Here is a 15572-nt window from a genome sequence, read left to right as displayed (position 1 = left end):
TTTGAATCTAACCAAGGCATTCAGGTTAATAACATAATGGCTGAACTGAAATATTATTATTATTATTATTATTATTATTATTATTATTATTATTAATATTAATAATAATAATAATAATAATAATATTATTATTATTATTATTAATAATAATAATAATAATAATAATAATAATAATAATAATATTATTATTAACAGCTCCTGATTGCAGAAAGAACATGAATCTGAGGCACGTTTTTAGTTTATGTTACACACAGGTATGAGTAAATAAAGACATTCTCATTATTTAACTGTTATTATTATTATTTACTCATACCTGTGTGTAACATATCCTATAAATGTGTCTCATATTCATGTTCTTTCTGAAATCAGGAGCTGTTAATGAGACAGTTTTAATGCCGCTGCTCTGAAAGTAAAAAGATATATCTAATAATTTTTTAATAACAGCACATTAACACACCAGCAGGAAATCATGCTGCTGTTTCTTAGACTCTAAATGTTAAAGTAACAGGAAGAAGGACATAAAAATCAATCTTTGTATTGATGTCCCGACTTTTTCACCGTGTGGACATGCAGGAACTTTTCTGGGAACTTTAAAATGGGGTGGCACCAGGGGGACCGAGGGACTGTAGAGCTCCTCTAACATCCACCTGGGAGTCACTCCAAAAATGAGTTTTTGGATTCAACTTGCTAACCAAGCTAGCTAGCATTATCTGCTAACCTGGAACCCCACCCTCTCGCCCAAACATGGCCACTCCTGGTTTCAAAAAAACAACAACTTGCCAGCAGCTATGCTAACACTGAGGCTTCAGATACAGAGTCCAAAACTAGTGAGTGATGTCAAAGTGGCTACGTCCATCTTTAATGTACAGTCTGTGGCTTGCCTCTCTGAACATGCTTTTTCTGATGAACTTAGAGTCTTTTTAATAAAGCATTTAACACATAAAAATAAAAACTATTCACCAACTGATGAGAGTTTATTCTCAAAAGTAACTGAACCTAAAAACACGTGAATGGAAGGAGACTAAACAGGACGAGCCTGCAAACGCTTTTAAAATATAAAGAAAATGCTCTGAGCGATGGGTTAAAGATATGAGGAGCAAGAGTGCTTTGATGAGGCTCGAGGCATTGACATGAAGCGCTATTAGCCTTCGAGCAGAGCCTCGCCGAGGCCTGAGAGGAGACTGTTCTCCTGATGGAATGATCCTAATCTTGTTATGGAGCTCTCAGCTGCAGGCTGCACGGCTCTCTTTCTGCCACCGGGCTGAATAATTCAGTCCTGCTGCAGGTGAAGGAACATGTGACACAGGAGGCCATCTATTATGTATTGTTGGGGGTAAGAGGCATGCTGCAGGGACATATTATGTCTGTGTGTGCGTGTAATCGCCGTGAGCTGAGCTCAGACTGCTCCAAACACTCAGTTTATCACAGCGTTTTCTACTCCTGGATCTCTGTGATGTCAGAGAGGGAGGATAGCCGTAGTTTGGTCATCTCAGACCTCCTGTCTGCCACAGACTGTATATAAATGATGGATATAGCCACCACGATGACACTCATCAGAAGCCTCAAGCTGAATGTTTTGGAGTGAGACGTTAATAAATACTAACAATAAACTTTATTTAGATAGAAATCCTTGTTACAAAGTTCTCCACAGGAGCAACAACAACAAACACTGTGCACCAATAATAAAAAAATAAAACCCAATTAAAATGAGGAAAGACTTTTAGACTTTTCAAAGAGGAAAGTTAAAGGAGGCGACTGACTCTCAGCCAGCCTGAGCCTCCGGTTTCAGTTTTCAGCGGGGCTCCTGGAGCAGACCGACGATCTGCAGGTACTGTAGGCAGGGGCGGTTCTAGGGGCGGGGCCACAGGGGCATTGGCCCCATCTGAAATCTGATTGGCCCCCTGAAGTGCCCCTGTCCTGTCACTCATCTGTCCTTTGTCCGAGAGCGAGGATCGAAATATAGGTGGATGCAATTCCATGCTGAAACACCAGTAGCGCTAATGAGCCAAATAGGAATGTCCAGAGTGAATAAAGCTTACAGAAGAAAAAGATTTGAACGATCTGGCAAGAAAGTTTTTTTAACCGACAACTGATGCCTGTCTACATTTTGAGGAGTTTGTTGGTAATGATAAGTCATAAATCCCTTCTTACTCACAGTTGTCACACAGCGTAAGTCTGATAAACATTAAATTAAGAGGCAAAGTTAGTTAAGAGTAATGTTAACTGAGGCCCTACTTGTGTTTGCACATGAATGTTAGCATTTCACTAATTCATGTACTTCTTTGTAATTTGCATTTGTGTGTTAACATTAACTATAACGTTTGGCAGTGATAGAGAAGAATATGAAAAGTAAAGGTCAGTCTCAGGCGGGAATTCAGCAGTTTGCCAGCTGAAGATGAGCAGGGTGAGAGGAGGCAGAGAGCAGCAGTACACAGCAGACCAGAGGCTGGTCAGGAGCAGGACACCTCCAGCCCCTTTTCATCAGGTCAGAAATCATTTAGGGAGAGCAACTACAATTAATGCTGTAATGTATGAAATGTCTGATATTGTTATTTAGTGAAACAGCATATAAGTTCATGGAATTCTTACAACTCATGGTGATAAGATTTACCATAACTTTAACTATGGCTTTAATTTTTATTGGTCCGTATATCACCACATCTACCACAAATACTTGGCCCCTCTATGAATACTGTGGCCCCTTGATGGCCCCTTACTCAGAAAAATCCTAGATCCGCCACTGACTGTAGGTATGTAGGTCTGAGAGAGGGCGCCTAAAAAAATAATCAACCAAATCTTAAAATCGATTCTAAAACATCCGCAGCTTGTCTCTCGAGTCCAGTTTACTTTCTGGCAGCTGAGTTCTGTTTCATTACACAGATTTTTTGTTTGGACAGGTAAAAAGGCTTTTACAGTAATCCCAGGTGTGATAGACTCCGTTCTTTTAAATGTTAAATCATATTTATAGATATTTGGTAGATGGTGTTTGTTTTCTGTCAAACTGGATTCTTTGCAGCAGGCATTCAGCTGATGAGTCTGTTCAGTTGTGAGCTGTGATCCGAATTCCTGACCTTTTATTTAGTTCAGGTTATTTATAATAAGGTTTAGTTGGAGAAAATTATTTGCTGTCCAGTTTTGAACTTCACAAAGGCAGCCATAACGAGCACTGAGCCATAACGTGCACGTGTGCCTGCGAGTCCTCAGCATGAATATGAGAACAGGCGCCACCTGCTTGCACAAAGGTGGGCATATACACAGGAAGTAAAAGTGGTCCCAAATCTGACCCCTGTGGCACACCGTTTTTAGGAATATCTTCAAAATTCATCTTCCCACCTCAGACAGCGTCATCAGTGCAGCTGAAATAAAAGTTGAATGATTTAATAAGTGACACTGAACAGAGTCTTGTTTAACCTGTTCCCCAAAATGAACTGAGCCTGCATTTATCACTGGTGCATTTCATGGTCTGTTAACATATTGAATCAGGGTTAGGGGCCTTTTAATCAGTGACCCACTAACTGCCCCGCCCTTTGACCTTTAGCTGTAATAAACACACACTTGCACTCATTAATATTCTCAGTGGGGGATGTTTACTTGTAGGTGAGCATTTGTCTTTGAGCAGATGTTGAAAATGCCCCTGAAGCACAGAATAAAAGCACGTTTTGATTTTTATCGTCCAGTAAACATTTGCAGGATCCGGGATTAAACGATCTCCTCTGATGAGACAGAAACTTTCCCACTGACGGATGTTCTGCAGCTCCGCTGAAACCTGCAGTCGCTGCTTTCTTTTCTTCTCGTTTCCTGGAGATGTTCGTGCTTCACAGTTCCTGTCTGAGCCGCTGCTGACTGTTACAAAAAGTTCACCTCGGGGTCATTTCACCACCACAACAAGAGTGAGGAGCAGGAGGAGGAGCAGGAGCTGTGCAATCAATGATTAACAACCGTGTGTCTGCACAGCTTCCTGCACGAGTGAATATTTACAAAAAACACAAAGATTACTGACTTAAGTACTCAAGTACTGTAAAAAACATACTCAGCCTGCCAGTATGATAAAATACTCGAAGCAGAAACACACGTTTAAATGAGTTTTTATTTCATTAATCTAAACCAAAAGCATTAAATTAATTTACAACAACAGAAACTTCAATTGAGCAGATTTGAAGGAAACTTTGTCAGCTTGAGTCACTTTATTCATAGATCGCAGGAGTCTTTGCTCAGCAAATTCCAACCATCTCATCAGGATACACGAACAACTAAACATGCATCCGTTTCAGGGTCGCGGGGGGGGGCTGGAGCCTATCCCAGCTGCCATGGGACAACAGGTGGGGTACACCTGTACAGGTCACCAGCCACACAAAGGGCAAAGGTGGATTCAAACCAAGACCTTCAAGCTGTGAGGCAATAGTGCTAACCACCACACCACTATATCCATCCACACAATATCCAAAATCATCCAAACACTGAACAGGAAACACAAGCGCTGCATAAAAAGAACAAATACAGTGGAAAATTTATTTGAAACAATAATAACAGTAATGATAATGATAGAAAGAGAAGAATCAGAATCAGTGTGAGTGTAACAATGAGGAGCTGTAAATAAATAAATATCATAATAAACAGAAGAAAAAATACGGAGTTCATGAAACAGTAACAACTTCTATCAAACAGCTCAAATAACAAGAATAAAAAGAAAATTAAAATGAAAAAAGTTTTTCCTGTTTTTCTTCTTCATGCTGGGTTTCCTCTGAGGTTCATCTCTCATGTGTACTTGGCTCCCTCATCTGTCCAACCAGAGGCATTACACCTGAACGCAGCGCAACATTAAAAACAAAAAAGCACAAATATATCAACTAGATTTGAAATTAAACTCAGTTCAGGTGTTACGGTTCTGTGTTACATGCATGAAGGTTTTACAGCTGATCTGGAGCCTGTGCTGCACATGAAGGAGAGCTTTTATTGTATTTTATTTGCTTCTGATGAGCAGCATTTAAAGGACTTATTTTCTCTCAGATTAATGTGTCGCTGCCTCTTTTTAGCGTTGTTGTACATGTTTGTGTGTTGCCTTGTGTTTGTCTGACTCTGAAGTCATGTTTCCTCTCTGTGCCATTTTTCATCTTCACTGGACGACATTTCGAGTCTCTGCAGTCGTTTTGTGTCTTTATAATGGTTTTTGTCTTGTTCTTCAGATGAAGACATATTCATGTGTTTGTGGCATTAATCCCTCTGCCGTGTGCATCCGTGGTCCTCCTGTGTGACAGTCTGAGCAGATTTCTGCAGCTGCGATCCCTCTGAGCACGCTCCCTGCACCTCTTTAAAGTCACTCTGCTTCAAGCAGAGTGTCAGGACAGAGACGCGACTTCAGGCATGATCTCCATCCTCCTGGCTGAGCTTCAGTTTTGTGTTCCTTTGTAAAAACGCTCCAGACGCGACCTTTCCATCACTGCAGGTGTGCTGCGTGTCACAGTCCTTTAAACCGCCGTCTCTCTGGACTCTGAAAACACGACGACACACAAACGTCGGATCATCGAGGAATGACAGGTTCAAGATTATGGAAGACCAAAACTGCCAAGATAAAATAAATTAAAAATTAAAATGAAGGGGAATAAGTAAATGAATGGATCAATAAATAAATATTGTAAATAACTAGAGGAAGTAATAAAAAGGAAAAAAATAAAGAAAATTTGATCAGAAATATCAGTTCTATATTGACGGTCCTCTGTATTTATTACTATATTTACAATTAATCAACTTAATGGAATGAAATTATTTTTTATTTGAGTCATTCATGTTTTTATTTTTTTATTTTGGCAGTTTTTGTACAGGACTCAAATATTCAGATTGTTTCCTTAATAAGACTAATATCAGGCAGTGAAATTATTGACTTTAAACCTTAATAAACTCCAGATGAGTCAGTTATAGAAACATCCTCCCCCCATACAGCTGCTACGAAGGAGGAAATTATCCACAGAGACCAAAACAGTTTCTGTATCAGCTGTAAACATGTTTATTTCTGAGGGAAAGTTTTAACATGGGAGTCTATGGGGACTGACTCCCTGCAGAGCCTCTGCTGGACACCAGAGGAACTGCAGCTTCCACACTGGCTTCATTTCTCAGCCCCTCCTTCCTTCTCCTGAGGATGGAGCATGTTTCTGATGCCTCCACTCGTTACAGCCTGCAGCTGTCAGCCGCCTCTGCAGTCAAGTCCAGCTTTGAAGAGACGAGGAAGCTTTTTTATTGCTTTACAGTTGCCTTTGTGAGGGCCTCAGGAAAGCGCTCAGCGACACTAACGCAGCGTTCACGAGGACTCAGCTTTTTGTTCGGCCCTCGCTCCCTTGTTGCCTTATGGACAAAAGTAACATTCCTTCACTCACATAAATCCCGACTCCAACTTTTGCTCCGTCTCCAAAGTTAAATTTATTACGCAGACAAACAAGGAAGTCCACTCAGGTCCACTCAGGTCCACTCAGGTACAAGAAGTAACCGTACTGAAGTACTCAAATACTAGTACAAAACTTTGGTTTGCAGTAAAAAGTCTCCTGTGGCTGATACCTGACAGCTCCAGCGATCAGACCCAGCTAATCAATCAGAGCCAATTGATTAGGTCTGATCTCCTTATACAAGGTGTGTGTGTGTGTGTGTGTGTGTGTGTGTGTGTGTGTGTGTGTGTGTGTGTATTCAGATTTTAAAACTTTACTTGCAAAAATAGGCAAAAACAGACTTTTGCCCCCCCCCCCCCCCACACACACACACACACTCTCACAGATTCAATTTTAATCAGGAAGTAAGAGATTAATATTCTGTGATTATCTTTAACATTTCTACAAATACTTTTTAGTAACCACATCCTAGAACAGACACATGTAAACAAATTAGACCAAGTACTGCACTCTGTACATAGGTATGTACTGCATAATGTCTATTTATATAATCTATAACAAGCCAGATATAATGCATACTTACAAGGTATTCACATCATATTATACCCATGTGTGTGCAGGAATATTACTACATAACCTACTGATATCAGTGCATTGTGTATGACATCACTACAATCATGAGGCAACCATGTTGTTTACTGTCCACTTCGGAGTGTACAAAGGTACCAATCATCCAGGAACATGAATATCACGCTGCACATCTCTGAAGAGTAAAGAACAGAGTTCAGAGGTCAGAGGTCAGAGTTCATGGCTCGGCTCTTTGTAGTTCTGGAGTCTGCAGAGCAGAAAGGTCAAACCTCATGGATGGATGGAACAACATCCTGCTTTAATTTGCACAGGAGGATATTAAAAAAAAGAAATAAGAAAAACAAACATTTGCTGATATGAATCGTAAATGTGTGTAATTTTTGTGTAGAGTTTGTAGTCACGTTGCATTATTGTGAGTATTTTAATTTAAAGTAGAAAAAGACACTGAATTATCAACAGTTATTATTTATACCTGAGTGCCAATTTTCATCACCATGGATGAAAAATTCACTGAGATTTTAATTTAAAAGCTTCAACAAAGGTGGCAGATGGGATTTTTTTTGATTTGGTGACCTTGACCTTTGACCTTGAAAATGAAATCAAATGTTCTTGGCCCCCTAAGGAATATTTCCATAAAGTTTCATCAACTTTGGCTCAAAACCTTTAGAGTTATATTACTGACAGACTGACAGATAAAGAACAGGAGGGAGAACGTAACCACCTCCACCTGTCGGTGGGCGGAGTAACGACAATCCAGAGAATCCAGAGTACAAACAGGAGAAACTGGAAGACTGATGAGGACAGGAGCATCACCAAAAGACAAACAAATAACCCCAAACATCAAATCACACCTTCAGCTCCTCCTCTCTCAGAGATCTTCACTGTGATCTGGAAACAGTCTCAGTGTGCTGTGCTGGGGGAGGACAGAGGAGGGAGGAGGCTACAGGAGGAGGTGTTGCTGAGGAAGCACAGGTGTATCCTTTGGAAGTGTTTTTACCTTCAGGTGTCAAAGAACCACGGAGGGAGGAGGAGCCTTTACACGACTCATCCTGTTTATCCATAAATAAGATGATCAAACTTTACAGCTTTCACTGTTTTTATGCAAACAAACAAACGAACAAACAAACTGTTACATTTTATTGTTTTTATCTGTGAAAGCATCATTTGTCAAATAAAAGGTCAGATTAATGAAGCGCCGGATTTTGATAACTTTGATAACTTTTGATAGCTTTCACATTTGGAATATCATTATTATTACTATTATTGTTGTTGTTTTGAACAATTGAGAGCTGTATAGAGGAGGTAGTTTGTCACAGAAGTTGGAGATAACTGAACCACGTCAATAAAAAATAACTTTGGATTTTGAGGCTGTATTTTTTTCTTTTGTTTAAAAAGTTGATCATTTAAAAGTTTTCAGCCCCGAGAAGAGAAAAAAAAACACACTTTGATTTAAGGTTAGAGTCGTACTTTATGATGAAGGAGCCCAAAAACAACAAAACCTCACTTTCATTTTTTCTTAATTAATTTCTCTTTTTTTTTCCATTTTTGTGTTTTGTGGGTCTTCTGAGCAGATTCTGTCCCCAAGAACACAAAAACACCGTTTTAATCTATTTATGAGCTTGTTGTGTTTTCATGAAACGTTATTAAATCTGTTAAATAATAATTAAGTCCTTATGAAGCTCCTCGGGCCTCAGACTGTTCATTTAGTCAGGCATAAAAACCAAACCAAACTTTTTCTCTGTCTTTGTTTCTCACTGTGTGTTAATAATAATTCCGCGGTGATGGACGTACTGTTGCTTTTGTGCAGTTTGTTCCTTAAAGAAAGAAAAAAATCACTTTGTTCGCTTTTAATAAAAAACAATCCGAAGTGAAAGTCTCCGCAGGTCCCCCGGAGCGGCCCCGGGCCTCAGTTTGAGAACCTGCAGTTGACTTGATTGAGCGTGATTAAAAATGAAGCGCCATAGAAACGGAGAGGCCAATGAAGGAGCGCGAGGCTGTTTACAAGGGGGTGTAGCGTTGCTATGGTTGCTGGACAAACCTCCTGCACCAGGTATTAAACGGCCTCCCCGACGGTCCCGCTGCCGCCCGTCATAAAGACCTCCGCCGAGGAGAAGAAGCGCCCGACGCAGCCGCAGGAATCCGTCCATCTTCAGCTGTTCGCAGGCAGCAGGTGCGCAGCAGCAGGCTGAGGCTGAAGCTTCACTCAGTTTGGGATTTAACAGGTTTCAGCTCAAAGAGGTGAGCTCAGTCTTCATTTAAACTCTTTCTCTGAACGAGACCTCATAACAAGCACAGAAATGACATAAATATAATAATCACACAAGTTAAAGTACTTCAAAACTGTTACTGTTTAAAGTAAATGTGCGGACTTTACTGAAATGTTAAAGGTGCTGATCTCAGTCTGAATCCAGACTGTGATCGTGGACTGTGATCTATAACCGGGTTTTAGCTGGTACACTTTGAAAGCGTTTAAACTGCCGTTTACCAGGCGAGCGTCAAGTGCGCACCGCAGTTTTTCAGGAAAGTTGCGCAGAGAGAAAAAGCTGCTGCACATCCAGAAGAAACACGGCACATCCTCAGAAGTTTAGGTAGCATTTTTATTTTTGAGGTGTGAGACGTGCGGATGTGGATTGCAGTGTGAAAGTGTTTCTCTTCACGCGCGCACAGAGCCTCTGTTTTCGGATGGTTGCTCTGGCCTTAAAAGTGTCGGGTGTATATTTACAGTCCCGTCAGAGGAGGAGGGGGACGAGGAGGAGAAGGAGCAGACGGAGAGGAGAGAGGAGCTGGAGAGAACCATGCTGTCTCTGAGCTGTGCCGACCCGTGGCCCGAAGGCTCTGTGGGGCTGGAGGAGGAGGTGGTGACCGCCGCTGCACAGGCTGAGGAGCGGGACGGAGTCAGCAACACCGACAACCCCAACAGCAGCATGAGCAGCTGCTGCAGCTCCGTCAGCCTGGACGACAGCCTGACCAGCCTGCAGTGGCTCCAGGAGTTCTCCATCATCAGTGCCAACGTGCCGCAGCACGCCCACCACCAGCCGCACCTGTTCGGCCACCAGCAGCTGGGATCCGACGCGCCGGCCTCCCCTCTGGCCGGGGACCCCGCCTCCATCGGGATGCCCCTGACCCCGGGGAAGCCCATAGCGGCGGCCTACAGCAGGATGCAGCCGCTCCCCGGCATCGTGGCGCACGGCCACTGCCCGGATGAAGTGGACTACAAGACCAACGCGCACATCAAGCCGCCCTACTCTTACGCCACCCTCATCTGTATGGCCATGCAGGCCAGCAAGAAGAGCAAGATCACTCTGTCCTGCATCTACAAGTGGATCACCGACAACTTCTGCTACTACCGCCATGCTGACCCCACCTGGCAGGTAAAAGACCACACACACACACACACACACACACACACACACACACACACACACACACACACACACACACACACACACACACACACACACACCAGCTAAGAAAGGATGTGCCACCTGCCACAGGCTTTGTGTGAAAATGAGTTTCTCTCAGGTCAATTCACAGCTGGATGTGTTTCTATTTGAGGAACAGCAGAGGTCTGGGCCTGCTGCCACTCTCTGCAGAGGCATTAGTGACTTGGCTTTGTGGGTAATTAATAACTGAGGCCTAAAATGCTCAAACTTTAACAGGATTGTGCCTTTTATTTTTGAAGCATTATTATAACTGCATCTTTGCAGCACAGCAGATTCCTTCTCATAAGGGCAGTAATTTTCCAGAAAGGTTTCATTTGTTTGGATCAATGATTGATGAACCTCTCGCTGCACTCCCAGAGTTTCAGGCTCAGATGTTTCAGAGCATTTTGTTATTGTAAGGCAGTACATGAGGCAGATAATATTTAACAAAGGTCACGGGGTCAGCGCTCTGTTCAGACCGAGTGGAGGGGGGCTGGCTGGATGAATGCAAGGGTACAGAGCACATTACCAATGTGATGTACGTCTGTACTTCCTGAACCAAATAAAGCTAAAGGCTGGAAAAAAACAGCAAATGTGCAGCTAACACCAAACCTACTGGAGCGAAACACCAACAGCTGTTTAGCATCTCGTGCATTAAAAAGTAAAGATTCAGTTGCCTTAAAATGTTATTAGAAAAGGCAAACTGGGTGGATACCTGAAAATTAAAGAATTTTAAATTAAGAAAAACTTTAAAGGATCATGAAGGAAACATGGGGAGCCAGGTTAGCTCACAGGTTGAGCAGGTGGGCTAAATGTGGCATCCTCCAGCCTGAGACCCCCTGCTGCATGTCTCCCCTGCTCTCTCTCCCTGCTTTCCTCCCTGTCTCCTCTTCCCTGCACTGTCTAATAAAGGCAAAAAGGAAATAACGCACATACTACTTTAAAGGAGATGTTTCTGCTATTTTGAAGCCTCAGCATTAATGTTTTGGCCTCCATGTTGGTTTTTGGGACCGTCCAAATCTGAGAATTTCTCTCACCCAAACTGGAGCTCTGCCTTCTTGGATGGCCTGTTAGTCCAATGAAGCCACAGCAGTCATATTATTGGTCACATAATTGCATTAAAAAGCACGGTCCAGAGGTCCAGCTCAGGGTGAAGCCTAGCAGACTGCTAGCAGCTACAGCCACCTGTGTTAACTTCCACCTGTCAGTCAAACAGGCCACGCCCCTCATAATGCAAACTTTTTTTGAACAGATTAAAAAAAAAGGGGGGGGGGGTTAGCTATAAACAAAGCAGTTTCTGTATCAGCTGTAAACATGTTTATTTCTGCTGGAAAGTTTTAACATGGGAGTCTGTGGCCACTGACAAATGATGCCTTTCTACTCAGTTTCAGTACTCAAAGCCTTTCTTACTGCAAGCCTCATTCACACATTCACACACATTCACACTGATGGATACATCCAAGTGTGAATTTACTGAAAAAAAATTCTACAAGAAAACATGAATAAAATGCCAGTTTTAGGGAAGCTCTCAGATACAGAGTGAGCAGTAAGATACCTGATGAACCAGCCACACCAACGTTCTTTGAATCCTTTCCCAAAGAAACATTGATTTAATTTGTTTCTGCCAGGTTCTGTTGTGGCTTGGCTGTAAGGGGGAGTACGCTGCCTCTAGCCACAGCCAAGCTAGGTGTTTCCCCATGTTTCAACCCTTATGCTAAGTTAAGCTAACTGGCAAGCCAGGCTGTAGCTTTAAACTTGCTGCACACTCATATAAAAATATACATTTCTACTTCCAGAACTCGATCCGGCACAACCTGTCGCTCAACAAGTGCTTCATCAAGGTGCCGCGACAGAAGGACGAGCCCGGGAAGGGGGGTTTTTGGAAGATCGACCCACAGTATGCTGAGCGCCTCCTAAGCGGTGCCTACAAGAAGAGACGAATGCCGCCTGTCCAGATCAACCCGGCCTTGCAGAACAGACTGAGGCCCAACCCGCTGCCCGAGCCCAGAGGCCCCTGCAGCTCCACACAGGTGCACATTGGGCTTTGCATCAACCCAGAGTCACAAAGGCTTCTTCGGGAGTTCGAAGAGGCAACGGGGGCTGATCAAAACTGGGACCCCCATCTGGCTGAGGGGACCATGCTGGGGTCCTGGCCAGTAATCAGAGGAAAGGGTGGGCTCAAGAGGAAGCAGGGCTCCAGAAATGGTGCCGCCAAAGCCCTCCGCCGGTCCAGCTCCCCTTTGCTCTCCATGGATGAACAGAAGGAGATTGGACCTCTAAAGGGGGACTTTGACTGGGACGCCCTGCTGGATTCGGCTCTCAGTGGGGAGCTCAGTTTGGAAGGTGATGAGTCTCTGAGTCCCGTCATGAAAGAAGAGGATCTAACAGTGCGGGGGATCCACATTTCCCCAGCTGAATCTCCTCCAGGCACAGCGGAGACCCAGAGGAGTAACCAGGTGTCTGACTTTGACGAGGAGACCTTCCTCGCCACAGCCTTCCTGGAGAACCCCTGGCCGGAAGAGGAGGAACAAGGCCGCAGCGATTTCCTCTGTAGCTCCACTGTCAGCTTAGACCAACTGTTTGGGCTCGAGGACCCGTTAGGAGGAGACCCCAGCAGCAGGATTGACACCCTCCTTTGAGGAATAATTGCTTTCCAGATCCTCTTTCAAACTAAGAACCCTTCTCAACATTACTTTGGACTAAATGACCCTTTTTACACTCATGCAAGCTTAATTGTCCTTTTCAAGATGTTTAAAGTATTTTTTGAGAAACATTTTTATGCAGGTTCATGCTGGAAATTAACTCTCAATGCCTACCGAACAATGATGCCACAACATACAGCAGCAGTTCACGTTCCACAGAGAAACTATACTGAATGTTTTTTGGTGAGACGACTTTAATGTTTTCAGAGTTAAGGCCTGGACACACCAGAAATTTAGCTTCATGTTTTGCTTCATGTGTTTGGATGTAAAAGCTCCTCAAAGTGCACGGGGCCAGGTGGTGAGCAGCGTTCATGCTACACAAGTTTCAAATAAGGAGGGAAAGCACATTTCCAACTCTTCTGCATCAGACCGTTGCAGATTTCTTTACTGCATCGGTACAGCTTACAATCACTGATGGGTGCCCTTCAGTAGGCTTCCAAAAGTTGTCCAAAGACAGTCAGCTTTTAGGAGGATGTAGCTTAAAGACGAGGGAGGTAAATGCCCACAGGCTTTATTGTCAGGGAGCTAACAAATCCACCACGGCCTCAGTCACACAGGCCTAGAGACCTGGTAACTCCCTGTTGCTAGGGAAAAGTGTGTATTCATCAGCGTGGTGGTTTCAGCAGGTTGCTGGCAGGCAGAAGGTTTATGGTGCTGCACAAAAACCTTCTCGTGATTGCTTTGGTTACTAGCAAGTTGCTACTGTTGCCAGTAGTTTGCATGGATAACGACAACTTGTCTGCAAACACTGGCAAACAAAGACTGTTTGCCTTCAAAATAAAAGTGACCCCTTTTGAAATGTGTTGGTTGTGGCGGTCAGATTAGACTTTGACAGCGAAAGTTTTCTCTTTCCAGTTTTTTTTCAGCTCGGACAGTAAATGACGATTGCTTGCAGCTAAGTCGGCATCTTCCGTGCAAACTACAGGCAACCGCAGCAATCTGCTGGCAACCAAACCAATCACAGGGAGGTTTTTGGTGCAGCGGTATCATTTTATTAAAATAAAGTGATCTTTCAGAAAGCTTCAAAGATAATAGTGGTGTGACCAGGCCTTAAGGACGACACAACATGGTCTCTGTTTACGTCATGAAGAGCATGTTCCCTGAAAGATATTTTCAGCGAACAGTTTTGAAGTGGAGGAATGCCACGACTGATTGATGATGAGATATTTGCCAAATTATGTTCTGTGTAGGAGTGATTTACTGATTTCTTTTTTCTTTTTTTTGGCGTGGGGTTTTTGGTACTAACTCTTTATTTTCAAAATGAACTAATATAATTTGTGTCTCGTAGCAGTAACAGCTTTTTTTTTCTTCCTTCCTGTGAATTTCTAGCTGATAGATGTAAAGAAGCGCAGTAGAGGACACGTCACAGTTTCACGGTGTAAAAGTTGGAACGAACACAAAACAGCTCGAGGCAAAAATTCTTCAACACAGAACTATTAGGAGCTTAAAATGCACACTTTAAAGAGGCCAAAGCGCCTTGTAAATGAATACCTGACCTTCCATGTGCCAAGAACAACACTTGGGACTCAGCAGGGCATCAGTGTGCGTTTTATTACGATGAGGAAATGTCTTGTTTTTGTGTTGGTGTGCGATCAAGGCTGAGAGTTGCTGGACTAACTAAACCAAATCGCTCCGTTTGAGGACACGGACAGTTTTTACCTTTGGAGATGCAGGAACTGTTCTCTAAGGACGTGTGGAAGTGCAATCAGTGTACAGTGATATTTGTTATATTTTACATTCATTTGTAGCCCATTCATGCCGTTTACTTTAGAGAGAGACCAGTTCCAATATTTTGTGTATTCTGAGTTGTGAATACACTTTAGCAGTAGAAAGGACTCTCAGTAAAAACCAGCTATGGTTGTGTATTAACTCGTCTCAATCAACACTTAAAATCACAATAATACGTCTTACCTCATGATTGGTTCTATGCTCATGTTTAAACGCTGTATGTACTCTTTCTTGTTTTTATTTTCCACTTTTCTTTGACAATAAAAAATGTTGCATTGCATCTTGCTCTCCTAACTGATGCATTTTCCTTATTTTTAGCCATGCAAAGGTTATTTCACCATATTCGTGGTACTCAGAGGATAAACTGCAGTCACTCTGGTGATCGTCTGACTTTTCCTGAAGCCCTACAAGCTTTTCACTCATTCAGTAAAACATGTCTCCATCTAGTTACTGTAAGGGTTCATAGTCCCCAGAGGACAAATCATAATGAGTTTTGAATCAATTCAGTTTTCTCTAGTCCAACCATGAGGGTAATATCTGAGGAAAATAGCTCAACAGTTGCGGTGTGAATTTGTCTGACGTTTTGTTCATGGTCCCCAGAGGGTAAATCTCAATGACTGCAGTGATCCTCCGACTTCAGCAGCTTATCTGTAGCACAGTTATTCTGTTTCACATCTCTGCATAATGGATCGGTGTAAATTCTTGAATGGCATTCATGGTCCCGAGAGGGATCTTCCTCTAGCGCCACAATGAGGTTG

The 15572-nt window shown here is 42.9% G+C and overlaps 1 protein-coding gene across 2 annotated transcripts; it reads left to right on the top strand.

Moving 5' to 3' along the window:
* The first annotated feature begins 8991 nt into the window (after nt 1–8991).
* foxj1a (forkhead box J1a) lies at nt 8992–15055 on the top strand. Of its 2 annotated transcripts, XR_004020319.1 has the most exons (4): nt 8992–9200; nt 9687–10333; nt 12181–13269; nt 14416–15055. XR_004020319.1 is itself a non-coding variant. In XM_030736527.1 (3 exons), the coding sequence occupies exons 2-3, from the start codon at nt 9758–9760 to the stop codon at nt 13021–13023; spliced, it is 1419 nt and encodes a 472-aa protein (XP_030592387.1). In that variant the 5' UTR covers nt 8992–9200; nt 9687–9757; the 3' UTR covers nt 13024–15055. The 2 variants fall into 2 exon arrangements, 1 of the variants encoding a protein (XP_030592387.1); XM_030736527.1 differs by having other exon boundaries at nt 12181–15055.
* The last annotated feature ends 517 nt before the right edge of the window (nt 15056–15572 follow it).

This window comes from Archocentrus centrarchus, chromosome 8 (assembly GCF_007364275.1).
Source record: "Archocentrus centrarchus isolate MPI-CPG fArcCen1 chromosome 8, fArcCen1, whole genome shotgun sequence".
Classification (NCBI taxonomy): domain Eukaryota; kingdom Metazoa; phylum Chordata; class Actinopteri; order Cichliformes; family Cichlidae; genus Archocentrus; species Archocentrus centrarchus.
Note: the sequence above shows the minus strand (reverse complement) of the source record. Positions and strands in the feature narration are given on the sequence as shown.